The 15,053-nt window shown below is 42.0% G+C and overlaps 1 protein-coding gene across 3 annotated transcripts; it reads right to left on the reverse strand.

The window, feature by feature from the left end:
* Positions 1 to 23: 23 nt before the first annotated feature.
* Positions 24 to 13,650, reverse strand: slc33a1 (solute carrier family 33 member 1). 3 transcript variants are annotated; one of them, XM_079515121.1, is made up of 9 exons: positions 13,571 to 13,650; positions 12,391 to 12,824; positions 11,651 to 11,810; positions 11,280 to 11,475; positions 9,396 to 9,601; positions 8,665 to 8,849; positions 7,673 to 7,790; positions 6,392 to 6,607; positions 24 to 3,250 (listed from the first exon to the last, which is right to left on the reverse strand). In XM_079515121.1, the coding sequence occupies exons 2-9, from the start codon at positions 12,777 to 12,779 to the stop codon at positions 3,083 to 3,085; spliced, it is 1,638 nt and encodes a 545-aa protein (XP_079371247.1). In that variant the 5' UTR covers positions 12,780 to 12,824; positions 13,571 to 13,650; the 3' UTR covers positions 24 to 3,082. The 3 variants fall into 3 exon arrangements, with proteins under 3 accessions (XP_079371247.1, XP_079371248.1, XP_079371246.1); XM_079515122.1 differs by having other exon boundaries at positions 13,545 to 13,638; XM_079515120.1 differs by having other exon boundaries at positions 13,377 to 13,633.
* Positions 13,651 to 15,053: the final 1,403 nt, after the last annotated feature.

Below are 15,053 nucleotides of genomic sequence, written 5' to 3' on the forward strand. Positions count from 1 at the left end.
TACAGAAAACAAGGGCGTCAGAGTGCATCATTGTTTTATTACATATAGGATTCGTTTCAAATCTACTCCATATTGCATCTTGTAAAGGTGTATATAAAAGTACATTTTTACAATTTACATCATCTTACCGTTACCCTGTGCTTACATGTTCAAATAACAAAATCTCAATTTCTGACTCAAGCCAATAAACAGGCAAATGGCATCACCCAAACTAAATTGAAACTGAAATTACAACCCCCATCAATGCTGAAATTGAACAACCACCACAATCATTTGTGAAAAACGAAATAAATTCATAAATATACATACAGTACATCAATGACAGAAAGGCTATTTGGCATGTAACTGGAAATGAATCAGATATTAAAATAAAATTGATCGGTATGAAGGCAAGTGTCTACTCATTGTACACGAGTCTGTATGAAGAAATATATGTATAATTAATAATCTAATCCAATCCAATCAAACCTGACCTTGGACCTGTGGTAAGCATAAAAGGCATCATAAAACGAGAGTCCGACTGATGCCGGAATTTTCTGTCCAATGTCAATCCCGGAGTCGTAGACCACTGATTACCAATTTTGACAAAAATCTACCTGAAAAAAAAAAAAACACTTAAAGCCTATATAAGTTTTTTTTAATAGACTGTTGCAACACATTGTGAGCTTGTAGATAGATCTTGGAAATTTGGAGGAATGTTTTCACCAAGAATGACATGCCCAAAATATGCCGGTCAAGTAATGGCCGATATATCGGTCTGGCTCTACAATCAAACCACAGACTAGTTGCCACAAAACAGAATAATAATGACCTAGTGTTTTCTCTATCATTACGTCAATTTCCACCCCAAACCTTTACCATCATCCATCTTAGACCTAGCTACACACATTGTGATCGTGTAGGACTATAAAACACTTCCCTTTCACACAACAGCTGGCTTCTCGATGCTGGTTTTACTGCCATTTATCAGTCTTACACACAATGCTGTGTTTATGAAATGGCTTCCGTCTTTGATATTCGTCCACCAAAAGATGGCAGTGCCAAAGTCAATGGGAGGAGTAGATCAAATGTCCAACGCCACTTTAAGATTAACCAACATTTGGCTAGTGCTCTGGGTAGTAGTTATATAAGTAATAAGACAGCCAGATATAGAGTGATAGACGTTACAATTCTGAGAAGCTTAAGAAATACAGACACAGACACCCCATTTACATACCATGAAAACTACATAAACTAGAGCCTGGCCAGTGTATTGCTGCCTTAGTAAAATAAAATAAAAAATAAACTTCTAAGAGTATTTTGTAGATTCTGGTCTGATCACTGGTTCTAATGATTAATTCTGAGTAACTGAACCATGAATTCTGAAATCGTACATTGGTCAGGCCCTAATCTGAATGTCACCTACAGCATTGATAAAGAATCCTAGTTCAATGGTTAAAGGCTGCACTGTGCAATAGCGCCATTTTGAGGATTAGTACTGGATTACAGTAATCAGTTATAAGGGGTAAGGGCACATTTTTCCACATGAAATTCTTTTTTTGGTGAGCAATAGCAGTTGAATTACAACAATAATCAGGTTATTTTTTAATTGTATTTATTAATAAGTGAATATTTGGTGAATTACTCAAAAGGTAAACATTTTACCAATTGCTAATAATGCTTGCAGATGATAGGTATAACAGTATTAAAATTAAACATTCACTACATTCCATATATTTATTTTGAGTGATCCACCAAATTATTATTAATGACATGTTTACAGAGGTAGTCTCTCTACCAACCCGAACCCGGGCTATTAAAACTACAAAAGATGAACAAAGGACTAGCACCTTTGAAAGTATAACAAGGCACCAAAGAAATAAAACTAATCCTCAATTCTGACCTGGATGTGTTTATTTTCAAACGGTTGAATTTACCAGTGGAATTTACTACATCCGGGCATTTCAGGTTAATTGTCCAAATACTAAATACTATACTGACCTTAAAATAATGATATGGATCATTATAATTCCAACTGGCCGATTAAACAAAGTAAGAATGTATTGCAAATACTATCTGACCCAGGTCTGGTTTGGTTTATCCATTTCAAGCAGCATAGAATGTTCTAAAAGGACATAAAGCTTCAGTTTCCAGTATTATTTAATGTACAAGTGACTTGCTAGCCTGAATGAGTCCTTGTTTCCAGGGGGACAGGAGTGAAACCAAGTAACATCCTCTCACCTCCACAGAGAGCGAGGGAACGGAGGGGTATTACTTCACAAGTAGACAATCAAGAGTACAGTGCCAGACAATGAGCAAATTGAGAGCTTTTTCCACAGTTAGGTAAAGTTAGCTACATTTGTGGCAAATCTGCAAAATAAATGCTTACCACTAGCTTTCTTCACAATTGTGTTCATAAAGATGTCTACTATCACCCCTCGATTTGTTCCAAGCCAACTTTGCGACAGCTGCTGAAAGTTATGGGGTACCATTAACAATTTACAATTTTTCATTCTGCTTTAAGTAGCATGTGTGATGGGTCAAACTAGGGGGTTTTCATGATTCGGAATCCATTGCAAGCATTTGTTTTGCACGACAAACACTCCTTGGGCTAAAAACGGCCATAGCCACTTTTCAAAATTTGATTGATTTGACTGCTATGGCCGATTTTAGCCCAAGGAGTGTTTTTCGTGCAAAATGCTTGCAATGGATTCAGAATCATGAAAACCCCCTAGTCTGACCCGTCACATGCTAATTAAAGCAGAATGAAAATGTGAACGTTTTGCCTGCATATAGGTTGTTAATGTACCCCAACTTTCAGCAGCTGTCACAAAGTGTCCCAAGGGAGTTGGCTTGGAACTAATTGTTCCAAAGGACACCTTTATGAACACATTTGTGAAGAAAGCTAGTGGTAAGCATTTATTTTGCAGATTTGCTACAAATTTCGCTAAATTTCCCTAATTAACAGTAACAATTAGAGGTGGAGCGTAGGGAGGGAGCCAGGCAGAAATGTATGACAACAACCCACACAAGCAGCTTGTGTGGGGTGGGATATGCATAGGTGCACCAGTAATAGTCTGTTTTTTCCACTGAAAGAGAACGGTCAGTGGATGGCTCTGCACCTCCACGCTGCCGGGCTCTGGTCCTGTAGCCGTCTCATTTTCTTGCCCAGCCACAGCCACCAGGCTAAGCCAATCACAAAACAAATTACCGTCTCTATGTAGTACCCGTCCAACACCGTCACACATGTGCCGCCCTCCTTAACGCACAGCTGAAGGATGAAGAGAAGAGTAGTTGATACATTGTATTTATGTAAATATATGTTGCATACATCTGTATTTATTTGTAATCTTTTGCTTCGTCTGTACCCGTGTACCTGTACGTGTTAGAGATGGGCAGTATTTGAAATACATGTATTTATACATGTAATACATGTATGTATTTTGTAATTTGTATTTTGCTGAGATGGAAGAAATGAGATGTATTTTGTATCTAGATACTTTCAGATCTAGTATTTTCTGTATTTCAAATACATAAAATACTTTTTAATGTCATTTTACACAGCCTCAGGTTTAAACTGTAGGGGCAAAACACATAACCTGACTCCGCCAGATGGGGCAGCAGAGAGTACACTGGGTTCCCCCCTCCTGCTCCCATCTGGGAACTCTCAGGCAGACTTGATGCCCGGCCACAAAACGGCCTGGCCAATCAGCAGCAGCTAGAGGCGGGATAGCCGCTGCTGATTGGCCAGGCCGTTTGAGGCCTGGCAAGGAACGGTGAGCACAGGGCGGGCGGAGCCGTGGGGACTTTTTACGTTATTTGCGCAGTGAGTGTAACGCTGCTCAATGGTGAAATCTTCCGCCAACAGCGTACCTTAGTGATCAGAATCAAGGACAGGCCTATCGTAGTAGACATTTCCACCACGCGGAAACGCCCCCCTTTCAAAGTGGGAGGGCGGCGGGGGTGTGTATATATATATATATATATATATATATATATATACACATACAATTGAGGTTTTTTTTATCCTTGTGTTTGTATCTATAATTTCCTGGGGCCATGCTTAAGTTTGTGACTAAAGCCACAACACAGCCTCCCCACTGGGAGCACTGTTTATACCAGTCAGTCTGTCATACCATCCCTCCCCACTGGGGGCGCTGTTTATACCAGTCTCTCTGTCATACCATCCCTCCCCACTGGGGGCGCTGTTTATACCAGTCAGTCTGTCATACCATCCCTCCCCACTGGGGGCGCTGTTTATACCATCCCTCTACACTGGGGGTGCTGTTTATACCATCCCTCCCCACTGGGGACGCTGTTTATACCAGTCTCTCTGTCATAGCATCCCTCTCCACTGGGGGCACTGTTTATACCAGTCAGTCTGTCATACCATCCCTCCCCACTGGGGGCTCTGTTTATACCAGTCAGTCTGTCATACCATCCCTCCCCACTGGGGGCGCTGTTTATACCATCCCTCTACACTGGGGGTGCTGTTTATACCATCCCTCCCCACTGGGGACGCTGTTTATACCAGTCTCTCTGTCATAGCATCCCTCTCCACTGGGGGCACTGTTTATACCAGTCAGTCTGTCATACCATCTCTCCCCACTGGGGGAGCTGTTTATACCATCCATCTACACTGGGGGTGCTGTTTATACCATCCCTCCCCACTGGGGACGCTGTTTATACCAGTCTCTCTGTCATAGCATCCCTCTCCACTGGGGGCACTGTTTATACCAGTCAGTCTGTCATACCATCCCTCCCCACTGGGGGCACTGTTTATACCAGTCTGTCATACCATCCCTCCCCACTGGGGGTTGCTGTTTATACCAGTCTGTCATACCATCCCTCCCCACTGGGGGCGCTGTTTATACCAGTCTGTCATACCATCCCTCTACACTGGGGGCGCTGTTTATACCAGTCTGTCATACCATCCCTCCCCACTGGGGGCGCTGTTTATACCAGTCTGTCATACCATCCCTCTACACCGGGGGCGCTGTTTATACCAGTCAGTCTGTCATACACAGACAGACACACAGACAGACAGACAGACAGACAGACAGACAGACAATAAATGTTTATACCTTATTCTGCTCTGTTTGTCTACTTAAAACTGTTTTAAACTGTTTCAAAACCCCCCGTTTTTTCATGGGGGGCCCCCTTGCTACAATCATGCTTAGGGCCCCTTGGAGGCCAGAATCGGCACTGCATGTGCACATCTTGTTACCGGGGAAGACCGGGGGGTTTTCCAAATCACTGAATGCTCCTTTAATTGATAATCTATTCATCTTAGTCATTAGTATCTTGTTTACTTATCTTGTTTTTTATTGTTGGTTTAAATGTAAATTGGTGGTAGGCCTAATCAATCAATCAATCAATCAATCAATCCCTTTCTACATTTTTCTTGAGGTAGAAGTCAAAGAGGAGTGACAGTGATGAATCAGATGGCCAATCCATTCCTTTGTGGGTCCTGTTTGATACAGTTATAGCACATTGATTTGCTTAAAATATAAAGTGTATCATTCTTAATAACCTTCAATGTATTAGACATTCTGACAGGTCATTCATTTAATATTTGGCAATTAATTATGAATTTACTTATCATTATATACATTTTAATGAAAATTTATTTTCATGTATTTTCAAAATACAAAATACGTATTTGTATCTCAAATACATTTCTCAGACCAGTATTTGTATTTTGCATTTAAATACATTCTGTGACCCAGTATTTGTATTTTGTAACAAAATACATTTTCAATGTATTTTGCCCATCTCTGCGTGTACCCGTGTACCTGTACACCTGTACGTGGCCCCACGTACAGATGAGCATGGTTGCTATGGTTAGTGTGTGACGTCACTGCACCACTCAGTTCACACAGGTGTGATTTTTACTTTTCATGAATGCCCTATTTTATTCTTCATCATATGACAGAGTCATCTACCAGTAAGACGCCTGAGGGCGAGAAGCGACTTCGCCCTGCACTGGCCATATATGGAGCGTGTCTTGAGTGTACAGGGTTTGATGAGGGCCCAGGTAGGGCCGGGCCTTCATTTTCGGGCCTGTTGAGAACTCTAGTTTTCGCATCGTGACATGTAGTGCATGTCACGATGCGATGAGCTTTTTGATTGGCTCTTTTTGCTAGTTTTGAAATGTTATGAAAAGGTTTGATCATCCAGAACAACATGCCCAAAATAGAGACACCAGGTATTTATGAATATTTATTAACCAATGAAAGGTTTTAACAGGAGCTTGTTGATTAAATAATAACTACATTCATTAATTTGGACATACATTCATAGAAATGATATTCATACCGTAAATGCCTTTGCAAACACCCCCCACAACCCCTCTTTCAATCTCACTTATTCTCTCCCTCTCTCAATCTCTTTGCCTCATTCACTCACTCACCGCTGCGTTCTCTGGGGAGACGCAGGTCTGCCCGACGGCCCCCTGGCATTCCTTGGAGGTGAGGGGGTCTACCAACCACAGGGCCACCGTGGACGGCCAGTTTCCTCCCAGGTTGGTGACCGTGTTTAGCAGGGTCATGTACGTCCCCCCGATCAGCGGGTCACTCACTTGAGCATTGAAGGCCATGCTGGAAACATACATGCAGTACAGCGCCACCTGGTAGTCAAAGCAAGGAAAAAATGCTTCATATAAAAACATATTCATATTAAATGCCGGTACTTTCAAATAAATCCAGGGCCGTGGAGGAAAACCGGTATGACCGACCCCAGCTGGAAACAACACACACACACACACACACACACACACACACACACACACACACACACACACACACACACACACACACACACACACACACACACACACACACACACACACACACACACACACACACACACACACACACACACACACACACACACACACACACACACACACACACACACACACACACACACACACACACACACACACACCAAAAGCTTTGTCCACTAGAGGGTAGTCTCGCGTAGCCAGACAACTATTCCACAATCTTTAAACTATAGTCTGGAACTACACCTCCCAAAATCAGAGTAATCTGTTTGCCATTTCCGTTCACAAAAGATATTTTAAAATATCTTTAGAGCTTATTTTTTATATCCATTTCTGCTAAGCAGCAAGCTATATATGCTTGGATGATTTCTATTTATATTAGGATACATTTGCACGACTGTAAAGACTAAACGGAAGTGGGGAGCAGGCTACACTTCTGCTTTATATTTTACTCATGATCAGAGCTTCCGTGCTCCAGACTGTATGATGGAAGCATTTGAAAATTGCGAGAGGCAACAGTCTGGCAATGCGAGACTAACTACTAGAGGGTGACCTCTCAAAGTGGGGTCCATAGTCAGGGGTTCTGTGAAATAATTCAGATTTATTTTTATGCTGTATCATTACAATTATGTTTATCTAATTGAAAAGTGTGCTGTCAGGTTCTGCGCACAATCAACTTGAATAAAATGACTATTGACTATGAAATGGGTGTGAATGAAAAGTTTTTAATACAAATAGTTCCAATGGCGTCTAAAATTGTGGTCATAAGTATATATGTGTGCGATCGGCGTGCGAGGATGAGGGGGTACTTGGGAAAATGCCTCGCCTCCAAGGAGTACCGGGGCCAAAAATGTTTGAGAAGCCCTGGTCGTGGTGAGCATAAGAGGAGGAGACAAACAGAAGCCATACCTGGTGCAGTGCGTAGCTGATCAGCACTATAGCGTAGTAGTAGACAGGGAAGCCCCCTTCCTCTTTCAAACTGGGGGTGTAATACACCAACAGAGCATACTCCAGACCTATCAACAACCTGCCACCAGAGCACAGGAACAATGTTAGAACACAGCTACGTACACGTGCACACAATAGTGCTGGAACACTGCATTAACACCAAATGCACAATCATTCACATCAATTCAATATATAAACACTGAAATGTGAGTATTCAATTCCACCAGAGAACAGTAGACAACACACTTAGAGAACACACAAATCAGCTAATCCCTTTCAGCTCAGTCAATTTCTAAATATAAACACCAATCACAGTTCAGCAGCCAGTGATACAGCATTCAATCTTAAACAAATGGGCTCGACAAAACAGGTCTTACACGCCAAGTTAGGTTTACTATAGATCTACCAAAATGCAACCACTTAAATCTCATGGACTGCTTTTGCATGCTTGCATGTACATATGTGCAATCATATACATGTCTGTCCTCTATGCAGTATGCATGTTAGGGGTGGCACAATAAGGTAAATTGCAAAACAAAATAGCAGTCTTCACAGTATTGTGTGACTTTTACATTGGAGGAAAGGTTTTTCTGGACAGCTTCCTAAGAAAGTATTGTAGTGTTGTGCAGAATCCCTTCCCTAGAAGTAAAGTCTGTCAAAAAGAAAAACATGTCACATATACTCTATACTGACAAAATCTTAAACATTCACAAGCAATTTATTTCAAAGTGGTAAAAAAAAAAGAAATAGCTGCTTCCCCATATTTCACAACTGTAGCATCTTGATGCCATACAACCCCGAAGCCTAAATTATGCTCCGTTGCACGAACAGTGTCACATGCCAAAAATAGCAGACCTACAAGCTCATGTAAGCTTGTAGGCGAGCTATTTTTGATGTGTGACATCGTCCTGCGACAAATATTAATCAGGCTTAAGGACTATGTATCTTCCTACCTAAAAGGGAAGGATCTGTAGTAGATGTCCAGAGGTTTAGGCCCCGCCGTGTATTTGCTGATGAGAAGTGGCAACATGATCTGAAGGGGCACCATGGGTACTGCCAGTAACGCCAGCTGCTCCTTGGGAACTCCTGCCTCCACTAGCTTAAGCCCTGTCACTGCATCCGCTGCAGAGAAACCAATCTGGAACAAACACACAGAGTGAAAAGCAGGCACGTACACATGCACAATACACAAGATAAATGCATTTACATAGATTTCAGTAGTTTATGACCATTACACCGGGTAGTTTAGATACTTATTCTGGGTATAATATATTCTCAGTAACTTACTACTTACAGTACTACTACCAATACTACTCTTGGGGAATGCAGGAATACAGTTTGTTTTTGGAATGAGAAAAACAATTTGTCAAAAAGAACACCTGCATTTTAACAGCCTTTTCAACAGGCTAGTTTGAACTCGCTTAACAAAGGGGAATATTATCAATGATATGGGCTAACAAACTAAGAGTAATGAAACCATACACAGTCTAATAAACCATTTGCCTTTTGGAGCATATTCCAGTAAGCGGACTATTTTTTCACTAATAAAAGAAGTTAAACACTTAAATCCTATATTCTTCATTGTATGTTGAATAGAACTGTTGAAGGTCTGCTATTTTTGCTGAATGTTCGCTTTCGTTTTCATGCGGTTAAAAGATGCTTGGCTTTAAAAGCAGTGAGGTACCTTAGCAGTGAGAAGCAGGCCACAGAAGGTGAACACAGCAGGCATTTTGATGATTGAAAACAGCAGTTTGTAAGTTTCCATGACACTCTGCGTCTCCTCCGGAACTCGTTTCTTTCCATGGACACGTTCACGTGCACTCTCCTTTTTAAAAATGGCCACCAGCGTCGTGGAAACCAGGAACACCATTCCCCAAAAGAACAGGAATTCTGTAGGAAAGAAGCACTTTTCACATATTGGTCTGATCACAAACAAATATTCCTCTCTTTAAACATTAGTTAATTAGTAGACATGTGGGTTTGGTGGCTGTAATGTCATCCTCATGTGATGTATGCAAACAAAAAAATCGTTTATTTGACGTTTCGGCCCTAATAGGCCTTCCTCAGAATCGACCAAAATGGTGTTGATTCTGACAAAGGCCTAAGGGCCAAAACATAAAATAAACTACTGCATATACTGTCTAGAATCTGAGTGTGCAACATTTTTTCCTCCTCCTTTAAGATTGTTCCTGAAGGTCAGTGATAACTTTTCTCTAGTAAATACCTAGCTCTGGTCCATAGCCTAATGCACTTTACTGCCGTTGCATTTAGGCTATGGGACTGTTCTCTTTCCTGGCTCGCATGAAACGCAGACCAACCTCTCCTCTGTAGCGAAAATATTAAGAACGTTTTACCTACTCACCAATACAAAGGTGGTTTGTGTAATTAGAACGCCTACTTTTCTTAGTGGACACACTCTGAGCCGCACACCACTCACAGACACTCAGGTTTACTTTACTGTTCCTTTGGTTAGTATTGAATTTGGTAAATATGCCTTTTCTTTTAAAGACTGGAATACTTTACCAGTTAACATTAGATCCATCTCAACATTCCCAGTTTTTAAGTGTGCACTGTCTTCTTACTTTAAAGTTGTATGTTCTTGCTATCTGTAATTATGCCATTATATCACCATGTTTATTTCATAATTTTATTTTGTATCACTATTATCATTATTTTATTTTTTGCACTCACTGTATAGGATGTAGTATTTTCAAAATGCGTTATATGATTGGATTCAATGCCGTAATGAGGCTCTGAGGTTTTCAAGGTTTGCAATGTTTATTGTTTTGTCTTGTCCATGTATGTTGTATGTAATTTGTTTTGTCTTATTGTTTACATGTACAATAATGATTGTGACATATATATGTGTTGGGAACCCTCGAAAACGAGATGGTACATCTCAAGGGATCTTTTTCCTAATAAAGAAACTTATTGGCAAGAAAGGGATTTGTTTTCACCAGAGGAAAAATCTTCTCTATAAGGGGTTTCTCTTGGCAATATCAGTAGAGGGCGCAGTGGAGTATCAAAGTATTTCTTTTCCGGTGGAAAACAAATCTCTTTCTGGCCAAAAAGTGCATTTTATACGTGTGGTGGGGGACTCAGAGTGCATCCACTAAGGAAAGTAGGCTTTCTAATTACACAATCCGCCTTTGTATTGGTGAGTAGGTAAAACATTAATTAATTACATCCATAAACAGATGACATTTATTATTAAAATTAATATTTGGGTTTATCCCAGAGAAGAGATCATCGGAAATGCTTAGTGTGAGGTTTGAGATATATTGTTCTGAAGTTTAAACGGAGAGTACAATACAACACTAAGATGTGTGGGAGGATTCATTGGCCTAATGACAATAATTGACTGTAAATAATTGGCTACTCAAAAAAGAAAAAGAAAACAAAAAGGAATAAGGTTTCCAGAAAGGTTTGTGTTGTGGTTAATTGAGCTTTTATGAGCCAATTAGGACCTGTTTCAGTTTTGCTGCTACCAGTATAGACCCCTGTGGGACTACGGTTGACAAAGTAAGTATATTGGGTTTAAGTGGTGTGGTGTGACATGCCTTCATACCTGCCAGCGTGACAATGCCTTTGCTCTTGGGGACTGTCCTGAGGTATTTGTTGCAGAAGTCTGCAGACTCCAGAGCCAAGAAGAGCACATTTCCCAGGAAGTAGCCAGCTGTCTGGCCGACTGAGTTGCACGTGGATGCGTAGCCGACGTTCTCTCTAGACAACATAGTCAGGGCCCAGCCGTCCACAGCTATGTCCTGTGGGGCAGAGAATGAGAGAGATAGAGAGGGGGAGAGATAAGAGCACGTGAAGTTCTTATCCAACACAAAAATGATGTGCGTCAGTGTGTCAGTTTTGCCTTTCCTGTCTACTACAGTATGTGGGTTCTCACACTGTCAGAATCTGACAAATGAATGCTTTGTTATTGCATACCTGTGTAGCTGCCAGGAATGCCAGCATGAAGAAGACAAGAGTAAGTGTGACTACATCAGGCCCTCGTCCCTCCTCACTGTGTAGCAGTGCATCTACTCTTAGAGAAAGGTAGATCATGAAAAGACCCAGCAGGTACTGAGTAGGGACCAGCCATGACTTCCTACAGAGGAGAGACGGTGGCCAAGAGTGAACAAAATGACATGGGGAAGACATACAAGAATACAATGGCCAAAAAAATTGTGCATTTCTTTTATGCACAATGAAAATCAAATCAATTTTAATTATGGGCGGGAAGTTCCGGGAACCCATTTTTGTAACCATACCGTTCAACACAGGAACCCATTTTGTTTTGGTAGTGTGTGTGTGTGTGTGTGTGTGCGCGCGCGCGTGCGTGCGTGCGTGTGTGCGTGTGTGTGTGTGTGTACACCGTATATAGCAAGTTTTTCAGAAAACGTAGGTCAGGATTTAATGGCCTAACGGTTAAATAAAACTCACTTAGGATGATAGACAGCCTAATTACTGGAATTTTCGTGTTTTTCCGCTTGAAAATCTAATCTAATGTAAATTAGACTTACCTCCTGAGACGTTCCAACACCTCGGAACGCATCGGGATCCCCCAGGAGGAAGTTACTAATGTTGCTCTGGAGAGGGAAGTCTGCAGCTCTCTGGTGGAGCTGTTGCCCCCGCGACTCGACTACGGATAAGCGAAATATGGATGGATCATGGATGGATGGACTTACCTCCTCCCAATCCTGTTACTGTAGAGTGAATCCACCAGTGGAGCCCACAGCAGCTTGAGGCTGAAAGGCCAGAAGACGAGGCTGAAGAAGGCTTGGTCCTTGTAGCTGACACTCTTACTCTGCAGGATGAGGGGGATGCTGCCAGCCAATCCCAAGGGAATGCCCTGAAGCACGTAGAGGAAAAGGAGAAGCGAAACATTCCCCAGCTCATCGCGAATCCCCGGCCTGACTTTGGGACGTCCACCGCTCTCGTCGTCCGACCATCCGATGAGATCTGCCTCTTCCTCCACCTCTGAGCCGGAGGCTTCCCTCATGTTCTCGGACTGGGGGCCGGTGCTCACTGGCTTTCTCTGCCGTCCGTTTTTGTGAGTGGCCAAGTCTGACTCCATGATGGCGGAGCAGTGGGCATCAAACCAGCTGTGCCCTCCGAAATACTGGAAAGGAGTGAAGGCACGACAAAGGAAAACAATTGTTCAGACGGTGCAGTGCAGCACGGCATCTGACAAGGCTGAACTTTTGACTGATTGGCATTCACAATCAACCACCAACATCAACATTGATATATTTTTTTGTCTGTCTTTATTTTAAAACGTAATCAAAATATTAAATACTAACATTGATTGGTCACTTTGACATCACCACCACCATATCTAGACTATTACACATATATACATATACAGTATGTGTTATTACAATTAAAGCTAGAGCTCTTAACCAACTGGTACGAGTCAAACAACATTTTTCTAACAATGATGAATGGATGTTGTGACAGCCTGGATGCGCATAAAGTGGCTAGAGCGACAAGCAGGAAGCACAGGTATACAATGGATGCTATGTAAAACACCCAGCAGGACCATAACCATAGCTTTGTTAACACATGAAGAATCCACAGAAATAAAAGTTAAAACCGACAATTAATCAATAGTGGACTGGAAAGGACATGTAGACAAAGGTAGTCTAAATTAAATCCATGGATGCATGCATACCTGGTGATGATGGAAGCAAAACTAGCAACATGTCACAATAGAGGTCTACTGTCTAACGGTTGATAAATTAAGAATCGATAAGAAAACAAAGCCGCTTGAGTTTGCCTTCATTCGGCTGTGAATGAATTGCATCTCATACACAAAGCAAAGAACGAAAATAGCAGGTACCCGTTCGGCTTTTAACCTGTTCTTACATCAACATAACAGACAGCCACAACCAAGAGAGCCGAGGACCAGGACGTGTGTGTGTGCAACGTTGAAATGTGTCCGTTTAGTTCAGATGACGTGTCCCTGGCTGTTATATTAAATATAGTTCCTATTAAATCCAGTTTTTTATTTAGCTAATGATTGATTATAATAATACTATTAAAAATAAACAAGACTATATTTTCTATCATATTAGGTCTGGGTAATGAATCTGATTCAGATGAATATGAATAATAATCCTTTATACTCCGATGCGCCGTGAACGCGCTGTGAACTTGTAGATCGGCCATTTTCGGCGCGCGCCACCCTCGTGCGACGAACTAAGAGTACGAAGTATATACATTTGGGCTTTGGAAATTGCGTCCTCGGCAGCGGTGGCCGAACGGATTGCGGAGCGGTCTTGATACCGGAAGGTCGCCAGTTCGAATCAGCGGTCCGACGTGCCCTTGAACAAGGCATTGAACCACTACGATGAAATGTTCTATGAGCAGGGCCTGGCTGGAAACAAGTTCTTGAGCTTAGCCCAGATACCCTGGGTAAATATAGTAATCATTTCATTTCATTTCATTTCACACAGCAGAAATATATCACCAACAGTTGCATCACTTCTCTGCCCGACTGCCCTGACCCCCTGCCAATGGTGATTTGTGTGAGGATGATAAAAAATCAGAAATAAAATATACGGCTGTGGCTCGAGAGGTAGAGCAGGTCGTCCAATGATCCATGGGTCGGCGGTTCGAATCCCGGCTCCTCCTGTCTACATGTCGAAGTGTCCCTGGGCAAGACACTGAACCCCAAATTGCTCCCGATGTGCTGGTTGGTACCTTGCATGGCTTCGCAATCGGTGTATGAATGTGTGTGTGAATGGGTGAATGTAATGCACAATCTATGTAAAGCGCCTTGGATAAAGGAGCTATATAAATGCACCATTTACCATTTATACACGCATCACATCTTACTTACTTACTTACTCCTCTTCGTCCCCTATGGGACATAAGGCTTCAATGAGCGCTCTCCATTTCATCCGATCCCTGGCAGCATGGTGCGCCTCTCCCCAGGACAGGTTCATCTGTTCCAGTTCCTGCGTCACAGTTCTGCGCCAGGTGGTTTTGGGCCTCCCAGGTTTTCTCTTTCCTGGTGGTGTCCATCTTAAGGCCACCTTTGTGATGTGGTCCTGCTTCATTCTCAGCACATGTCCTAGCCATCTCAGGCGTCGATGTGTAATCTCCTTGGTGATGCTATGGCTCCCTGTTTGTTTATACAATTCATTATTAGAGATTTTATTTGGCCAAAAGATCTGGCATATTCTCCGGAGGCATCGGTTGTGGAACACTTCAATTTTCCTCACGTCTGATTTAATTACTCGCCAGGTCTCGGAGCCGTACAGCAGAACAGACTTTAAATTGCTGTTGTATATGAGCATCTTGGTTTTAAGGCTGTATTGCTTTGACCTCAAGATGGAACGAAGTT

Source organism: Electrona antarctica (assembly GCF_951216825.1).
Source record: "Electrona antarctica genome assembly, chromosome: 11".
Taxonomy (NCBI): Eukaryota; Metazoa; Chordata; class Actinopteri; order Myctophiformes; family Myctophidae; genus Electrona; species Electrona antarctica.